This window comes from Canis lupus, chromosome 1 (genome assembly GCF_003254725.2).
Source record: "Canis lupus dingo isolate Sandy chromosome 1, ASM325472v2, whole genome shotgun sequence".
In the NCBI taxonomy this organism is placed as follows: Eukaryota; Metazoa; Chordata; class Mammalia; order Carnivora; family Canidae; genus Canis; species Canis lupus.
Genome location: NC_064243.1, coordinates 77681656 through 77697620, shown reverse-complemented (window position 1 = coordinate 77697620; position 15965 = coordinate 77681656). Strand labels below are relative to the sequence as shown.

The following is a 15965-nucleotide window of genomic DNA, read 5'->3' as shown; positions in this document are numbered from 1 at the left end:
AGTATTAGGACCAAGTCCTAATCTGGCTTGCCCGGCCTCTCACCTCTGTGGTGCTCTGCATCGTGGTGCTTCTTGTCATCTTTTATTGCCAAGTGAGACTGCCCACTCAGAGCACTGGACAGCGCCAGGAGGCCAGCGCTGCCCCCAAGGGGTGGGATTCCAGGAGGCTGAAGTCCCGAAGGGTGAGGTGTTAGGGGCACTGGGGGGCCATGGCCATGAGAAAGATGCTGAGCTTGCAACTGCTGCTGCTGTTGATGGTGGTGGGAGGGGAAGGGGAAGAGGAGGGCAGGAAGAGGAGGAAGTGAAGAGAGGATGTTGGTAAGAGGGAGAGAGGGAGAGAATAAAGTGAGAGAGAAAGTGAGAGTGAGGGAAGACATGAGAGAAAGGGGGAGAGGAAGAGGTAAGGGAGGAGGAGGGATGAGAGTGAGAGGAAGAGGAAGAGGAAGAGGTGAGGGAGAAGGAAGAGATGAGAGAGGAAGAGGAGGAGGAAAAAGGAGGGATAAGGGGGAGGAAGAGATGAGAGGAAGGGGTGGAGGAGGAAAGGGAAGAGGAGGAGATGAAAGAGGAAGGGGGAGGAGGAACAGATGAGAGGATGAGAGGAAGACGAGGAGGGAAAAGAGGAAGGAGCAGAGGAAAGTGGAAGTAGCAGTAGCATCCAGGGGGAAGTATCCCCAAGGTGCCCAAGAGGACAGAGGAAACACAATAAGAAGTTCCACAAGCACACGAAGGGGACACAGAGACAAAGGGAGGAAAGGGGGGAAAATGTGATTAGCATTTTCAGTTCATCAAAAGCTTCCATCTGCACAGCTGTCTCTCCCCATCTTTCCACAGTCTAGCCCGAGACCTAGGGCCACTGCCTCCTCCTGGCATGGCTGCCCACACTGTGGCGGCTGGGGGCAGGGAGCCAGGCCAGTCTGTGAACCTCCCATGTTAGATCCACCTCTAAGCACCTCCAGGGATGTAATCCAGTCTGTCCCCGAATGTGAGACTCCTCCTGATGTCAGGAAGGTTAAAGTAGGGGGGAGGGCGTAGACATGTAACCTATAAACCAGTAACTCTACTCTCTGCTGGTCACCAGTTATGAGGTGACTCTGTCTCCCCAATATTCTTGTGCTAACGTACCAGCATGGTACAATGAGGCGCAACCAAAATACTACCTTAAATTAACAGAAGTCTGAAAAAAGACCCAGCATCTCTTAGGCACCCCTGCTCCACCCCCTCAAGGACCCCTGTGTCCTTACTTCACTGAGCCCTCACAGAACCAGGAGGAGGCCCTGACATCCACCTTTCACAGAAGGAACCATGGCACAGGATGTTAACGAAACTGCCGAGGTTCTCCTGCCAGGAGGGAGGGGTGTGGGATCCCAATATGATGACTCTCATGGCTGCACTCTGGTCACCCCGGGGGTGAACTCTGGTGGCCACGCTGTGGCAGCTAGAAGAAACCACAGCTGGAAGAAACTACAGCCTAAGATTGTTTATGGCTTCCTTTCTCTTGTGCACCCCGCCCCCCAAATCTACCCTTTCAGTGTCAGAGGAAAATACTGAGACCCAGGAGGCCTTGACTGGGAACCCCGCTGTATGGGTCTCTCCCCACAGTGACCCAAGTCCCCACTCCCAAATGCCTTGTCCCCTCTCTCTTATATGCCAGAAGTCAGAAATCTGTTCACACTAAAAAGTACCGTTGTTCTCATATATTATATTTAAGAGCATGTTGTAGTAAATGAAAAAGTATCCAAGAAATGGCCCCTGAGCCATAAATCTGGCCACATTTCAGCTGTCCAACATAAAACTCGTTTTTGATGAGACAGTAAAAACGATTAAAGCTCAATTTCTAAGGTGTAATGTTAGAAAATTCTTAAGATTCTGATTTGTGCTCACTTCCCTGGGACTCAATTACTCGTTTATTTATTACCCCCTCGCGTGTACTGCATATATTAAATCTTCATGCCAGATCTTCAGTAATTTCTACCCAGACCACTGATCTTTAATTGAATCCTAAACATGCTTCCCGCCTTGAGAGTAAGAGAAAACTGCACCTGAAAGCCAGAGATCGGTGTCTATAGTCAGTTTACAGTTTGCAACCACTCCTAGCATCTTCTAAAAAAAATCTTTAGGAGTCCACCTGGTCTTGAAACTCCTCTACTTCCCAGAGGGAAGCACAGTGCTCATCAGGGGACAGGTGGAAAGGGGGAGAGAAAAAGGTCAGAGCAGCCAGCATTAATAGTATTCTTGGAAAGTATTTATAAACTCCTCATTCACCATTTGAGATCATAATAACAATTTCTCTACACATAAAATCACCTTCCTGTCATCCCAAAGACACTAATTCTTGCTCTGTCACCTTTTAAGAGCTTGGCAATAGCAAGACATAAAACTGGAGAAGCTGGCAGCAGCGCCATGGTCCACTAGGCATGCTCATTAGCACTTAATTAGGAACTAGACACCTGCCATAAGAAATGTGCTCGGAGAAGGATGAGGAACAGGTCTGCCCTCCCAGCAATTGCTATCATTACTTAGAGAAATAAGAGCTATGTCCGGCTTCTGGAGGGGAGTGCAATGATGCATACACAAGCAAGTGCAACGGGGTAATTAAGCATGGCATGGATTACAAGATGAGAGAAGCCAAGAAGAGGGGAAGAGATTTAACTACCGGGTGGGGGGCACCATCCTCTCATCCCTCCCTGCACACCCTGTTCCCCCGAGAATCCAGAACAGAGCCACCAAAAATCTTTTGCAGAGGTGTGATGATTTTATGTCACCACAAACGCATACTCAGGCAAATGTATGGATGCACAAGAAGGAAGTAGAGCTTTGCTGCCAAACCCAAGTTGGTTTTTAGAAAGATAAACTAGAAAGCGTTCTATGATATATGATTAAAAAGAAAAACCAGCTCGCGTAATAACGGGACTTCACCACAGCTGTGAAGTAGACCCACGTGATTAAACCCCACATTTAGGCTAATAACTATCAACAGGGATGTCCAACAGCCTTAACTGCCCCAGGGAATTCCCAACTCTACCCAGCTCTAGTTCTCCAGGATCCTTGAAGAAGGCTCACTGTTCCTTATTAGAGGCAACCAAGTTCCTCCTTCCCTTTATTGGCCATTTCGAAAGCTTCTTCCTCTTTTTATTTTTATATTTTATTTTATTTAGTTTTTTAGAGAGAGAGCATAGGGTGGGAGAGGGAGAATCGTAAGCAGGATCCATGCCCAGCAGGGATCCCTACACGGGGCTCAATCTCACAACCCTGAGATCATGACCTGAGCCAAAATCAAGGGTCAGATGCTTAATTAACTGAGCCACCCAGGTGCCCCACGGTGCTGCTCTTTTTTTTTTAAAAAAAAAAAAAAAAGCAAAACACCTACCAAATTGGAAAGAGTACTAAGTAGAGACAGGATGGATCACAACTACTGAAAATACTGTAGGTCTAGGAACATGGACATTGCAGCCTCACGTTCTACTTCTGCTGCCATGCTGGGCTCCTAGATCTCCCCCTGCCCACAGCTCAGAACATACCCAAGGCAGGAAGGGTGGGTATCGTAGATCCTATTTCACAGAGGAGACAGTGGCTTGCCATGGGGCTCACAGCCAGAATGAGGATTGCAAACTTTTCAGGATTTCTCCTGAGATCCCACAGCAGCCCAGTCACATTCACAAGGAATTAGACGGAGTGGTCCCAAGAATGGGGAAGGGAGAGGGCAATCTCCTTCTCCAATGAAGACCTCAAGTCTTTCCCTTCCCAGGTAAGGAGAGGCTCTTGAGGGCATATAATGCCACACATCTTGAGACAATCCACCCTCACCAGAAATGAATCCACCTTCCCATGCAGCCTTAACAGCAGTGACAGATGAAAATTTGTTCCTAGATCTGTGCCTCATGAGTCCTACTTCTGCAGTCCCCACTTCCCAATACCCCATGCCCCTACATCCAAAAAAGGATCTCTTTAGCTCCAAGGAAGCTTGTGAAGAACCACCAAGCCAAAACAGTTACAGCCATGGCTTCTCTCAGAAGATGATTAAATAAAAAGTGTCGTGTCTCAGACAACATACACAGGAACAGATAGAGGGCCCACATCCAGGAGAGTAAACTACTCTAAAAAGACAGCCCACCTGTCCCATATGTGTTTGGAAGGATATTTTTCTGTCGGCAAGGCTTACCTGAGACAATCCAGTGCCTGGCACCTTCCCCAAAGGGGGAAAAAAACATGAATGCTATCTTAAAAATGTATTTTAGAACAAGCGAGATACTGACATCACTACACAGCCAGTGAGACCTCAAACAAACCCAAAGGCTCTACTAACTGGGGAATCTACACGCATTGGTCCCCCATAGACCCAAACTTGCACAGACCAATGAGGAAATGGAAATGTTTTTCAACAGGACAGCAGGTGTGAGAAAATCCAACCTTCTATCTCATTACCTTACACTCATTAGTAAATTTTTTTTAAGTTAATGCTTGCAGACTTATATAGCAAAGGACATGCAAGCAAACTGTAAAGCTATCAGAAAAGGCATTCTGGATGAGCAATGGTGGCTTTAAGCAATGCAGGTGGTTTCTCAGATGACCAGTGGTTATCACCCTCCTTTCCCCACCCTGGGGATATCTGGCAATGTCTAGAGACATTTATGGTTATCACACCCTGGGGGGGGGGGGGGGTGAGGGGGGATGGGATAGGGATGAAGTGCTCTTAAACATCCTACAATGCCTAGGACAGCACCCCCACCCCCATTCACAGAGACTTAACAAGCTCGAAATGTCAACAGTGCTAAGGCTGAACATTTTTAGTCTAGATCTAAGCTGGAATTCTGTCCCATTACATTAGAATTCCTGTTCTTATACAGCAAGTGACCTGACAAATTGCTGACTTAAAAAAATAAAAATGCTTGTCAACAATTGTTCACTGTCCTTTCATCACCATCAAATACCTTGTCACAACTCAAAAAGTAAGCATCTGCTTCCCAGAGCCGACTCCACTGACAATTTTAAAATAAAACAAACAATAAAAAAGTTCATATTTCATCAAACAGCTTTAAAATACACTGGAAACTTCCATGTATTGGGGGTTTTGTGCCTCAAAGGTGGCTGCATAAAGGTTTCTCACTGTTGACAGAAGGAGAGACATGCACTTGCTCTTACCCAAACAATGTGGACAGGCTGGGAGTCAGACAAGGAAAACAAACACCAAACCCTGAGTTAATGATAATGAAAACCCACAACGAATAAAGTCACCTCATCCATGTCAAACAACAGCCGCACATTCAGAATTTTAATTTGCATTTTACCTACTGCGTCCAGGGTCAATTATGTTACTATAATGAAATTGACTTTGCTGTTTACATTTGAAGCTTTAATGTAATGGTGTAGTGGTTTCTCCAGTTGTGTTTCTAAAACAGCTGTAGCACGTGCTTTATCACCATAGAACTGCCTATACAACTGGAAAGGACACTGGAATGAAAACGAAGGCCGACACCCACCTTCACCTCACTAGACGCTAAGCTATTTATCACCAACCACAGAATCAACTTGAATTTTTGAAATTTACCCTGCTTTATAAACCTGAGGGAAAACCATGCCACAGAGATCACAAACTGAACCCAACCAGAGCTAAAACCATGCCCCAAAATAGCATCTCTAATGCTAAAAGCATGACAGTAAGTGGCATTTATAGCATTTGGTATTTAAACACTTTGAAAAGAAAAAAAAATGTGAAAAAGCAGCATTTGTTGACAGTTTTCTCCAAATCACTCTTCCTCGATTTCTGCTATTTCCCTGTTCTTTAAAAACACGCAGTTATCTTGGGAGACTGCAGAAGAAGAAAATTGGCATGCCGCAGGAAACAAGCAGGAAAGGGGGAAAGAGCGTGTAGGAAAAGAAACATCATGGATACTACTCTAGGAGTTATCTGAAAACCTTCCATTATGTGAATGGCCTATCTTATGAAGAGGGGCAGGAGTGATAAACCGGCAGAAACTGCCTCCTGGGGGTCAAGAATTCTCAAGCCACTTGAAAACAGTTTTAAAAAACAAAACAAAACCAACAACCACCACCCCGAGACGCCATGTCCACGTAGGAGCCCACAGAAAATGACACACACAGGCAAAACTGATGGTGTGTATGTAGGCAGGCACCAGGATGGAGGCCTACAATTCTGAAAAGGATCTGAACTCATCTTTATTCTTTCTGCTTTTTAGCAAATCCACAAAGGCCAACTCATCCTGCAACATCGCCGACTTACCTGCCCCTTCCACCTGCCCTGGATGATGGTAACACTTGTGACAATGATCAGAGCAGTGGAGTGAATGGCTTAAATTAGATTAAGTTTTTAAAAGCCATGTTTATTTAGGTAGATCCACTTCTAAAACCACGTAAGGATTTGATGAAAAGATGCTCAACATCATTAGCCATCAAGGAAATATGAAAATCTAAACCACGGATGAGATTCCAACATCACACCCACTGGAATGGCTAGAATCAGAAAGATGGGCAAAAACAAATGTTGGAGAAGATGCTGAGAAACTGAACTCTCATCCATTACTTTGGAAAATGGTCTGGCAGCTGCTCAAAGAGTTAAACAGTTATCACATGACCCAGTGATAACACTCATAGGTTCAGTCCAGAGAAAAGAAAGGAGATCCACATGACATGTACACAATGTTCATTGCAACGTTATTCATAAACAGCCAAAAGGTGGAAACAACCTAAATGTCCATCAGCCAGTGACTGGATTAATAAAGGTGGTATACTGATATATTATTCATCAATAAGGCTGAAGTACACACGACATGAATAAACCTTGAGAATTATATGCAAAGTGAAAGAACCCAGACACAAAAGGCCACGTTATCAGATTCCTTTTATACAAAACGTTTGGAATAGGCAAACCACAGAGACAGAAAGATCAGTGGTTGCAGGGACTGGGGGATGGGGAGTGGAGGGGGTAACTACTAATGGATACAAGGCTTCTTTCTAGAGTGATAAAAATATTCTAGAATTAGTGGTGATGATTGTACACGTTTGTACACGTTTGTGAATATACTAAAACCCACTGATTCGTATGCCTTGAACATTTTATGGTATGTAAATGTTATATCAATTTTTTAAAAATGCATAGGTCTAACTCTTAAAATGGGGTGCTCTACTTTCTACTCTGGAAAAGAGAAAATGTGATAATGCCTTCTTCCAAGGAATCAAGTACAAATCATATGAATATACGCAGGAGAATTAAAAAATGAACAACGCCTCAACAAGTTTTCTAGTAACTAAAATCACACTGACTATTCAGAAGAACCCAGACACTGAAGACAAGCCTTGCATTTGTACTCTCAGTAAAAAACTTAACTTGAACCCAAGAAGTAGGATACATAACGGACTTTGCAATACTGCTCCTTCTCCTTGGAAAATTAACAAAAGGGCTGGACTACCGGAATTTAGGTAGAGGGCAGATCACTAAATATGTTAGTAGAGCCAGAATATCTAGGCTAGTTGTAGCCCTGTCATTTTCTGCTCTTGGTAGCAGCTAGGCATTATTCTCCTAGGGCGAATTTGTTTTATAAAGAAACTTACAGCTGGGTTATTGTTGGGCTTTCCAGGGATTAACTGCATACTCATAAGAATAAGAGGCTAACCTCATCCTCTTAAACTCCACACACTGCAATCCTATAGATAGCTGACAGCTACAGCCGGAGGAGAAAAATAATCCAACATTTTGCTAATCCTTAAACCAATCATCTCATGCAACAATGGGGAGCCTTTAGGTCTACAACTCAATCTCTTAAGGACAGGAAGCCTCCTTAGAGGACACAACAGGAGTTTGTATTCATAGCCATCCCCTAACACAAACATAGACATCACAAAGCCCCTAGACTTCTTTTGTTTCATACTAAGTTGTTTTAAAGTGTAGAGAATTCTAAGTTCGCCTATGAAGCAGGAATATATACATGTGACCAATAACTGGAGCCCCAAAGGCCTTGACAGAAGTTCTGTTCATGGAAAATTAAGTCAGAATAGGTCCAAATAAATGAGAAAGGACAAACAAGATGGCCTACACTAAGCCAAATGTTTTGAGCTCCTGAAGTTCACACACACTGCTATGAGAAACTGCTCAAATTGTCTTAACATCCATCAGTGGGGCAGCTGTCAAAAATCAGGCATTTTGTAGTATAGGAAGAACAACTCCTACTCATCATCTGGCCATCTCCTCACTCTCTCCTTTCAATTCTATCACAATGACCTGTGCAACCCCTCAGGGCCAGCACAAACCTTGTTTCCCTTTCTCTTAGGTAAGGAAGCCAATGATGTCTTATCCTTATTTCTGCTTCTTGATTTTCTCTCCAGGAGCTCCCAAAATTTAACTTTTCCCCATCTGTTTTGTTTTTTTAAGATTTTATTTTTATTTATTCATGAGACAGAGAGGCAGAGACACAGGCAGAGGGAGAAGCACGCTCCTTGCAGGGAGCCCTATGTGGGACTCAATCCCAGGACCCCGGGATCACAACCTGAGCCAAAGGCGCGGACACTCAACCACAGAGCCACCCAGGTGCTCCTTCTCCCTTCTGTTTTGAATCCTAAGTTTGTTCATCAAAAATTAAATAGTCAATGCTTCTTCCCTGCTGCAACCTTACTAAAAACCATTCACGTACGGCACCTGAATGGCAGGAACAGAGCATCTGGATGGGTCTAAACTCAAACACAGACATCCATAGAACCAGGGGAAAAGATTAAAGGGGAAGTAACCAGCCACTAGGAGCCACCACCCCTCACAGAGACTTGGTCAAGTGGACCCACAGATAGGCTACAGATACAGAAACAACGTAGACAGAACTGCAGTTAGAGGAGTCAGGATCGTGCTGGGTAAAGGCTGCCAACCATGGTCTTATCCCTACAAAAGCTAGGCAGGGTAGATGGTATTATCCATTACAGATGAGGATACTCAAGGAGGTTAACTGATTGGACGAGGTCACAAAGCTAAAAATGTGGCAGCACCAAGCATCCCACTCAAGTTCATCTGATCCGGGACCCATGCTTTGTCCAAGGTAACACAGGGCAAATGCTCTTAGAAAGATGAGGACAAAACACCATCAGGTTGGACAGCTGGTCCTTGGATGCCAGTGGACATACAATGACACAATTTTTTTTCAAATTACACTCAGCTAATCATTTTGTCCTCTTTAACCAAAAAGCAATCATCTTCCTTTGAGGATGGAGAAATACTGGCTGCGAAAATGTACAACGGAACTTCCTGGGGTGGAGAGAATCTGCACCCCAAAAGTAGTATGAGTTACAGGGTGTGCACACATGCCCAAGTGATCATACTGTATATTTAAGATTGGTGTGATTCACAATTACACCTCAATTAAAAAAAAAGCCTGTGTATACAAATTTATACATATGTATAACCATAAGATCTGTTAAATTTAAAAATATTTTATTTATTTATTCATGAGAGACACAGAGAGAGAGGCAGAGACATAGGCAGAGGGAGAAGCAGGCTTCCTGTGGGAAGCCCAATGTGGGACTCGATCCCAGGACCCCGGGATCATGACCTGAGCCAAAGGCAGACATTCAACCACTGAGCCACCCAGGTGCTCCCATACAATCTATATTAATTACATGTGATATATACCCACTAAAAGATAACACTACTTATCTGGAATCCCAACCTCAACTAAAATCATTATCATAGCAAGTAGAAGAAAGTTTTTAGTTCCAAACTCCCCACAAATAATACCAGGGAAAGTGGCCTTGAAGAGTCCTTCAATCCTTTTCCCTGCCTTTAGGAAGGCATTAACTATTCCACAAAGTTTGTCATCTAAAGAGTTATTTTGTTTTGACCATTTTTAATAGAATTCCAAATTGGAAAAGAAATCTTTGAGGATTTCACGGAGACTGTCCTGACATAAAGAATTAAAAAAAAAAAAAAGATCAAGGTCTATAGTAAGTTCCCTTCCTACAACACACCTGTTTTCTAAAGCACAAGTGAGCCATGTGTCAAACCAAACCAACCCCACATCTTTTAAGATCGCTGCATTATTAAATACTCTTTCTATTGCTATAAGAACATAACACGTTTAATAGTAAAAGAGCTAATAAAAAGCAAAATTCAAAAAGTAGGGTTGCAGTGATTATTCTGCCAATTATCAAATTTGCTACCCGTCACAACTGTTTAAAAAAGTATCACATTAAAAGTAACTATTTTAATAGTTTCTCCAAATATCAAGTATCTAAGAAGCTTATCTTTCTTAAATACCAGTAATCTATGAGATTAAAGCAGGTGTCATCTGTAGTGAAAAGGCTTTAAAATCCAGTATTTTCTGTCAGGTAGGAGAACTAAGTTCTCCATGCTGGTGAGAAATGGGCATCGCTAATTCACTCAACGTGAACGGAAAAAATAGAACCAATCTCTTCCTCCTCCAAGACCATCTGCAGTCCCAGGACACAAGCTGAGCCTACCTTAGAAGCTCTGGTGTCCTTGAGAAGATTTCACTTTTTCCAGGTTTGCTAAAGAGAAATGTCTTTAGCCCTGCCAAGCAAGCAGTAAACTCCTTGATTGTACCTTAAAGGGAATGAGAATGTTTCGGCTCATTTGCATTTTAAAGGCTACTCTTTCATGATCTTTCACACTTGTAATAGATGTCTAAACCGTTAAATTACTATTTCTTTTCTTAGCCTGAAAGTCGATGCAGACGAAGAGCGTGGCCTCTCCCATTGTTCTTCATCCTGAGCCGGTCCCTGAACAATACTGACAGCTGCTATCAAACCGGGCTGCATTTACTCTGTGCGCAGCTGCTGCTTGTAGGAGCAGACAGCCTCCCGGAGCCTCCTCCCCTCTGGGGAGACAGGTTGACATACTGCATGTTCAATGAAGGGGTGCAAAGGTCCACTGAATTGTCAACCCAATTTTATGCTACTTCAATTTTCCAGGACGCGCACAATTCCTTTCAAGCAAAAATCAAGCATATGCCAGAGCATGAAACTTACGGTGCAGGATAATTATTGATCACTACAAACTTTAAAAGAGCCTTCTGACATAAATTAATAGACTGAGCCAAAAATTACAATTAGAAAAACCGCACATGCTAGTCGCTGAAGACATGCACTTGGCGTTAAGTCTTGTGCGAGGCCCAATTCACTGATTTGGGTTATTGTTGCTAGCTATCAGAGCTAATCTGCCTTTATAATCTCAACAACATGTTTCCTGGATGAAAGCCATTCATAAAATTAGCGATTCATCTGCCCTTCTAAAGCGACCTGCCATTTTCAGTTTCTGATTCAATTCAAAAGGAGTATTACCTATAAACATCTGGTTAATACAATTTCCTCCTTCCTAATGTGTGGGACTGGGCAGGGCCTTTGAGAATTTACAGGTAGGAGGTTCGCCGCCATCAAGAAATGGTATGTAAAAATTTAGAGACTCTCAGAAAACAAACATGTTCCACAAAGTGTAACTGGGTACTTGAGCATTGCTTTGCATATGTTTCTCTTTAATCAAAACAGGCTTTTCCATCCTCATTCATTTGGGTTAAAAAATTTCTGTGCTCAAGCTACAAGTACAATTTGCTATTAGTCTTTGCTAATCAAACACGGTACATGCAAAAGTACCAGTGAATATTTGATTTGATCTCTGAAATAAAGCAATTCATTACACAAGAAAAGGGTACAGAAGGCAGCCGACAAATGCAGATGTAATTGTGTTTTTTGTTGAATGTGATTAGAGAGCCCACTAAGTAACAGTCAAAAATGTGATCTAAAGAGCGGGGGGAGAAAGGCAGAGCCTGGGTCTGGGGGGGAAAGAGGAGGAGGGGAGAATTGTTTATGCAGAGCTAAGCTGTCAAGTGTAATAAAGCAGCTTGAATAAAATTTAAGCTGAAAATCCACTGAAGCTCCCCATTTCAGGGAGGAAAAAGCTATTAAAAGGAAATGAAGGTCACCCTCCCACTTTATTTCACCTAATTGACTGCCAATAGCTTACCACAGGCAACCCGACTGCAGATCGGCAATTGAGAAACTGATGAAAGGAGAGTTTTCAAGCTGAGGCTCATTCTTTAATCCTCCTTGGCTCTTATGTTTTTTCTCCATCTCCAGTTGGGATGTAATTTTAAACCCTGATGGATTAACTGGTTCCATTGTCTGTGGCCGTCATTGGACTATGGCACTCTTAATCCGTACAGCAGCATGTCTAATTATCATTACAAAGTGTCTGAGGGAACTATAAAGACCAGCAGGGCATCTTCTCACAAGCAATTAACATAAATTGATAAATGAGTGATTTGAATCCGCTCAAGGCACTAACATATGAATAAAATCAGAAAGGATGGTCCCTTGTTTCAGCTACTTCTTTGGCTTAGTCTGGAAGGGCAGAAAACATGAAAACCGTCTCTGGGTCTCAGGGCCTGCAGTGGTGAGGACGAGCTCAGGGGGGGCGGGGAAGGGAGGGATGGACCCCACGGTTCACTGGGCTCATTAATGCAGAGCAAATGACCTGTGATTGACAACCAGTTGCCAGCGTGGAGCGCTAACTGAACTCAACACAGGAGAGCAGAAACCTGGTGAAAGGCTAGAGAGCACTGGGGCAGACAATTATCACTTCTTCAACGGCAAGAGAGAGCTTTTTTCATTGGGGTGCCACTTAAAAATTCATGCAAGAGGCACAAGAAAGAGAAAGAGCAAACAGTTATACCAGGGTCTAACACCCCAGAAAGCAAAAGGCAAAAAAGCAAAAATGGCTAAATAAAAGGATCATCCTGAGACCTGTCCTGACCTCACTGTGATCCAAAGTTAGATGCCAGAAGTCAGGAAAGTATTTAAAACTCTAACTAGAAGCTTTTACAAGGATGGTTTAAGTGTCAGGGTATAAACTGCATCTATTTCCCCATTTCTTCCCCTCCTAACAATGCTTCTATCACCTTATGCTCACCTGTCTTCCTCAACACACCTTGGCATACCTGAGCCCTCCTCCCCCACCCTGACCGACAGGCCAACGATAAGCCTACACGACATTATATACACGTAGATATATACAGACAGATTAAGCCATCAAATTAATAAGAAATGAAAGCTGGTTATACACACTGTAGGAGGTAGACCTGGTAGGCCACGTACCCCGATGATGGCATTCAACTCTGCCATGGTCACCTGTTTGGCACGCTCGACAGCCTGGGCCACCTGTTGCTGATGCTTTGAAAACAAGAAGAAGAAAAAGTGTTAGCAAGGCAGCCAAAGAACTTCACTGTACCTTCCAACAACAACAACAAAAATATAAAAGCATATGCAATGCAGATCCAAGTAGAATATGGATTTAAATGCGAAGTTTCTCAAGTACTGATTATTTCACAGAACACATGTACAGCAGGAAAAGGAAAACAGAGAACGGGTGCTTTCCTTATTTCTAACCAACACTAGTCTCCACTTAACTTCTGATGGGAATTTTGGGGTTGAAATGATAAAAAAAAAAGTCAACGAAGACATCAAAACTGATAACCTGAAGCCTTAGAAAATCGATGGTATGAGGATTTGGAGGATTACCCAGGTTTGTGAAAGGTGTTCACCGTAAGTTTGAGTGGGTAAAGTTTACAGCCGGTTTAAAACCCCCATTTCTATACTTAAAATTTAAACATTAAATCTTCCATTATTTCTCAAGTCAACAAATCTCAACCCGCCAGTAGTTTGTGGAAACTCTGGGGATTCTTCTCCTTTATTTAGCCTTTAGATTTTTCATCCTCCTGAGGGGGAAAAAAAAGGATACCCTCCCCCCCTCTTAGTTCACAGGTTGGAAACACCCTGCATACCTCCCAACTCCACTCACAAATAAGAACAAAGCCACATCTTTGCTTAGAGAGGCATGAGGCTGTGGCAGAATCTGGGATTACTAAAGTCTAAGGACACCATCCCAAAGGCCAACAAATCTGAATTTTATCATCAAATAGATGTTACACCAGGAAAGGCAGAGATGAAGCCTATGCTATCCACTATGGAGCAGCAGATGCCAACAAGAACAGACACAGTATTCTAGCTGTGAGTTCAGGAAGCTTTTCACTGTCTCAAGATACATGCATCCTGTCCAGGCTGAAAACACAGTTATCATTTATTAGCTTGTATCTGAAAGTAAAGTAAAGTAAACTTGCAGGCAAAACTATAATATATTGGTTTTGAATCAGTTTCATAGATTACTCATATGAAGAGCTTTTCCCTCTCAAAGTACAAAAGTTCAACCTCTGTGACTTTGTAACTTCATAAAATGGCTTACATATGTAAGTGACTCTGTACATCACGGTAACGCAAACTCTTATTTTATCCTTAGGAGTATTAGCATTCTCGTCCTCCGTGGACATCATTACATCAACCTGACTTGATGTACAAGTACAAATGGAATACCTGCTTCCATGGTCAAGTCAATTGTGATGGAACCATTTTCAAAATGCAGGAAAGGAAAAGCTCTCTAGAAGGACACTTGAATCACCAGGGGCTTACCAAGCTTAGTCTACTCCTCAAAGCAAAGGAAAGCTTTACATTTGATTGTCATTTTGCAGCCTTTCACAGAAAAAAAAAATTAATTTGAGGTTGAGCTATCGTCACCACTTTTACAGTGTGCCCTCAGATCTGTTAGATGGAATAGCAGGGGGTTTACACACTTCAGCTGTAACAGATGTTCTTCACACTTGTTCCTTGTGATAAAATTAACATCTTAAAACTAGCTAATTTGCAAACAGAGAAGCAACATAATTGCACTTTAACAGCTGAACAGTTTTACTTACTTCCTGAGACAGAAATGGGATGACTTGTGCACAAATTGTATTCAATCTCTTGGCGATTTCAGTCTATAAAGACAAAGCCATATAAATGTTTAGTATACTTGATAATCAGTTCAGAAAGATAAAACTTCATACCCAACACTTTAGCCTTCCACTACCTCACTCTGGAGGGCATAAAATTGCTTTCCCAAGCTATGTTGCTAATATTTATCTTGAGATAAACAGTAGATATTAATCCCACTTGCAAAGTAAGACATAATCGCACACTTTATTGGTCACTTAAAGAAAAGATAATGGGCAGCTTAATTGAGTCGGAAAATCTACGTGGTTTAAGGCTATACGGTCCTTTAACCTGGTGAGTGCAAACCCCCTCATATGCTTATTCAATTATGGTGTACTATTGAACTGTTTTTTTTGTTGTTGTTGTTTTTTTGAAGATTTCATCCGTGGGCAGCCCCAGTGGCGCAGCGGTTTAGCGCTGCCTGCAGCCCCGGGTGTGATCCTGGAGACCCGGGATCAAGTACCACGTCGGGCTCCTTGCATGGAGCCTGCTTCTCCCTCTGCCTGTGTCTCTGCCTCTCTCTCTCTCTCTCTGTCTCTCATGAATAAATAAATAAAATCTTTAAAACAAAAAATAAAGATTTCATCCATTCATTCATGAGATGTACACAGAGAGAGGCAGAGACATAGGCAGAGGGAGAATCAGGCTCCCTATGGGGAGCCTGATGCGGGACTCTATCCCAGGACCCCAGGATCACGCCCTGAGCCAAAGGCAGATGCTCAACTACTGAGCCACCCAGGTGCTCCATACTACATGTTTTTATGTCATTATAGCAAGTTCATTCCAACTGGTGTAGTAAGCCAGTGGGGCAGGGGCACCATCAAACTGGGTCTAGCCTTCAAGATAAGGTCAAGAGTGAGAGCAAGAGGAGCCCACAGACCTTCCTGCTTGTCCCAACTCTTATACAACCTAACTTTTATACAACTCAAACAGGACTTCAACATTAGTAGCCCTCAATGAGTCTATTGCAAACAGGCCAAAGAAACATAGCTGAAACAGCACCCAAGGCCAGTATGAGGGTCAGGTCGAGGTGCTCTGGGTATTTATCTGTCAAGTATCACCACAGTGAGGTATCAAATGTACACCTTGCTGGGAGAGCCCCATGGGTCAGCTGGATGTCACAAAATGTGTCCTGAGGGTCTGTGGCACAGGCT

At 43.0% G+C, this 15965-nt stretch overlaps 1 protein-coding gene across 6 annotated transcripts in view; it reads right to left on the bottom strand.

The window, feature by feature from the left end:
- Window positions 1-15965, bottom strand: part of TLE1 (TLE family member 1, transcriptional corepressor) — an 85856-nt gene that overhangs the window by 44476 nt on the left and 25415 nt on the right. For 2 of the 6 annotated variants that reach the window (XM_025423248.3, XM_025423253.1), the window contains 3 exons: window positions 14754-14816; window positions 13072-13176; window positions 44-248 (listed from right to left, as the gene is read on the bottom strand). In XM_025423248.3, the coding sequence (XP_025279033.1) occupies window positions 44-248; window positions 13072-13176; window positions 14754-14816 (373 nt within the window). The remainder of the gene's footprint in view (window positions 1-43; window positions 249-13071; window positions 13177-14753; window positions 14817-15965) is intronic. The other 4 variants (XM_025423249.3, XM_025423250.3, XM_025423251.3 and 1 more) reach the window with 4 other exon arrangements.